This window comes from Salvelinus sp. IW2-2015, linkage group LG20 (genome assembly GCF_002910315.2).
Source record: "Salvelinus sp. IW2-2015 linkage group LG20, ASM291031v2, whole genome shotgun sequence".
Taxonomy (NCBI): Eukaryota; Metazoa; Chordata; class Actinopteri; order Salmoniformes; family Salmonidae; genus Salvelinus; species Salvelinus sp. IW2-2015.
In genome coordinates this window covers 42517154-42518131 of record NC_036860.1, presented here as the reverse complement: position 1 = coordinate 42518131, position 978 = coordinate 42517154, and the positions used below count along the sequence as shown (strand labels likewise).

The 978-nt window shown below is 50.2% G+C and overlaps 1 protein-coding gene across 1 annotated transcript; it reads right to left on the bottom strand.

Moving 5' to 3' along the window:
• Nucleotides 1–972, bottom strand: LOC111980984 (caveolae-associated protein 2). The gene is made up of 2 exons (XM_024012083.2): nucleotides 772–972; nucleotides 1–665 (listed from the first exon to the last, which is right to left on the bottom strand). The coding sequence occupies exons 1-2, from the start codon at nucleotides 955–957 to the stop codon at nucleotides 234–236; spliced, it is 618 nt and encodes a 205-aa protein (XP_023867851.2). The 5' UTR covers nucleotides 958–972; the 3' UTR covers nucleotides 1–233.
• Between the last annotated feature and the right edge of the window lie 6 nt (nucleotides 973–978).

Below are 978 nucleotides of genomic sequence, written 5' to 3'. Positions count from 1 at the left end.
TGGGTGTGTGTTTTTGAACAGAGGGTCTGAGTTTTTTAGAGGATGATGGACAGAGTGTGGGAGTGGGAGTGGGGAAGTATGTTAGGGAATAGGTATATGTGTATTTATTTTGTGTGTGTGTGTTTTAGGGGACTTTGACAGCTGGGCTCCTATTCCACAAGTCTCTCCTCCTTCTCTTACTCCTCTTCCTTCTCCTCCACCTCTTTCTACACTTCCTTCTCTCCTTCCTTCTCCTACTCTTTCTCCCTCTGCACCTTTTCCTCCCTGTCTTCCTCATGGAAGGGCGAGATAGAGTGGAAGGCATCATGCGGGAGYGTGGCAGAGAGAGCGTACTCCTCGCTCCCTCCCTCTGTCATAACCGACAGATCCACATCCGCCTCAGGAACGTGTGATTCTAGGAACGGTTTGGAATCAGAAAAACCGTTGGATTCTGGAATTTCGTCAGATTCTGGAACTTCACTGACAGCCACCTCTTCCATCTCCAAAGCCTCATCCTTGGACTCCTCCAGCCCTGGAGCCAGTTGGGAGTGCACCTCGGTGAAGAGGACCTCCTCATCAGGGTTGGCCAGCGGGGAGATCTCGATGGAGGCCACGGCAGTAGGCGAAACCCCGGTCTGGGATGAGGCCTCTGCTTCAGCTTCAGGTTGGCCCTCAGACTTACGATTCTGTTACAGCAGGACGTAGTCATGTCAGATGAATCCACAACAGTGTGAGTGTTTGTGTGTATGTGTGTGTGTGTGTGTGTGTGTGTGTGTGTGTGTGTGTACTGACCTTCTTGATGTTGAACGTGAGAGGGGACACTTTGAAGGAGGAGCTCTTTGGGTGGTTGGGTGTCAGGCTCTTCTTCATCTTCTCTCGTTTCTCCTGTGACACAATCTTGTTCATCTTCTTCTCTATATTCGCTTTGGAGAAGGCCCTCTTCAGACTGTCCACCTGCAATACATTGTACAATACCATGCAGTCAGTACATAGCAGGAA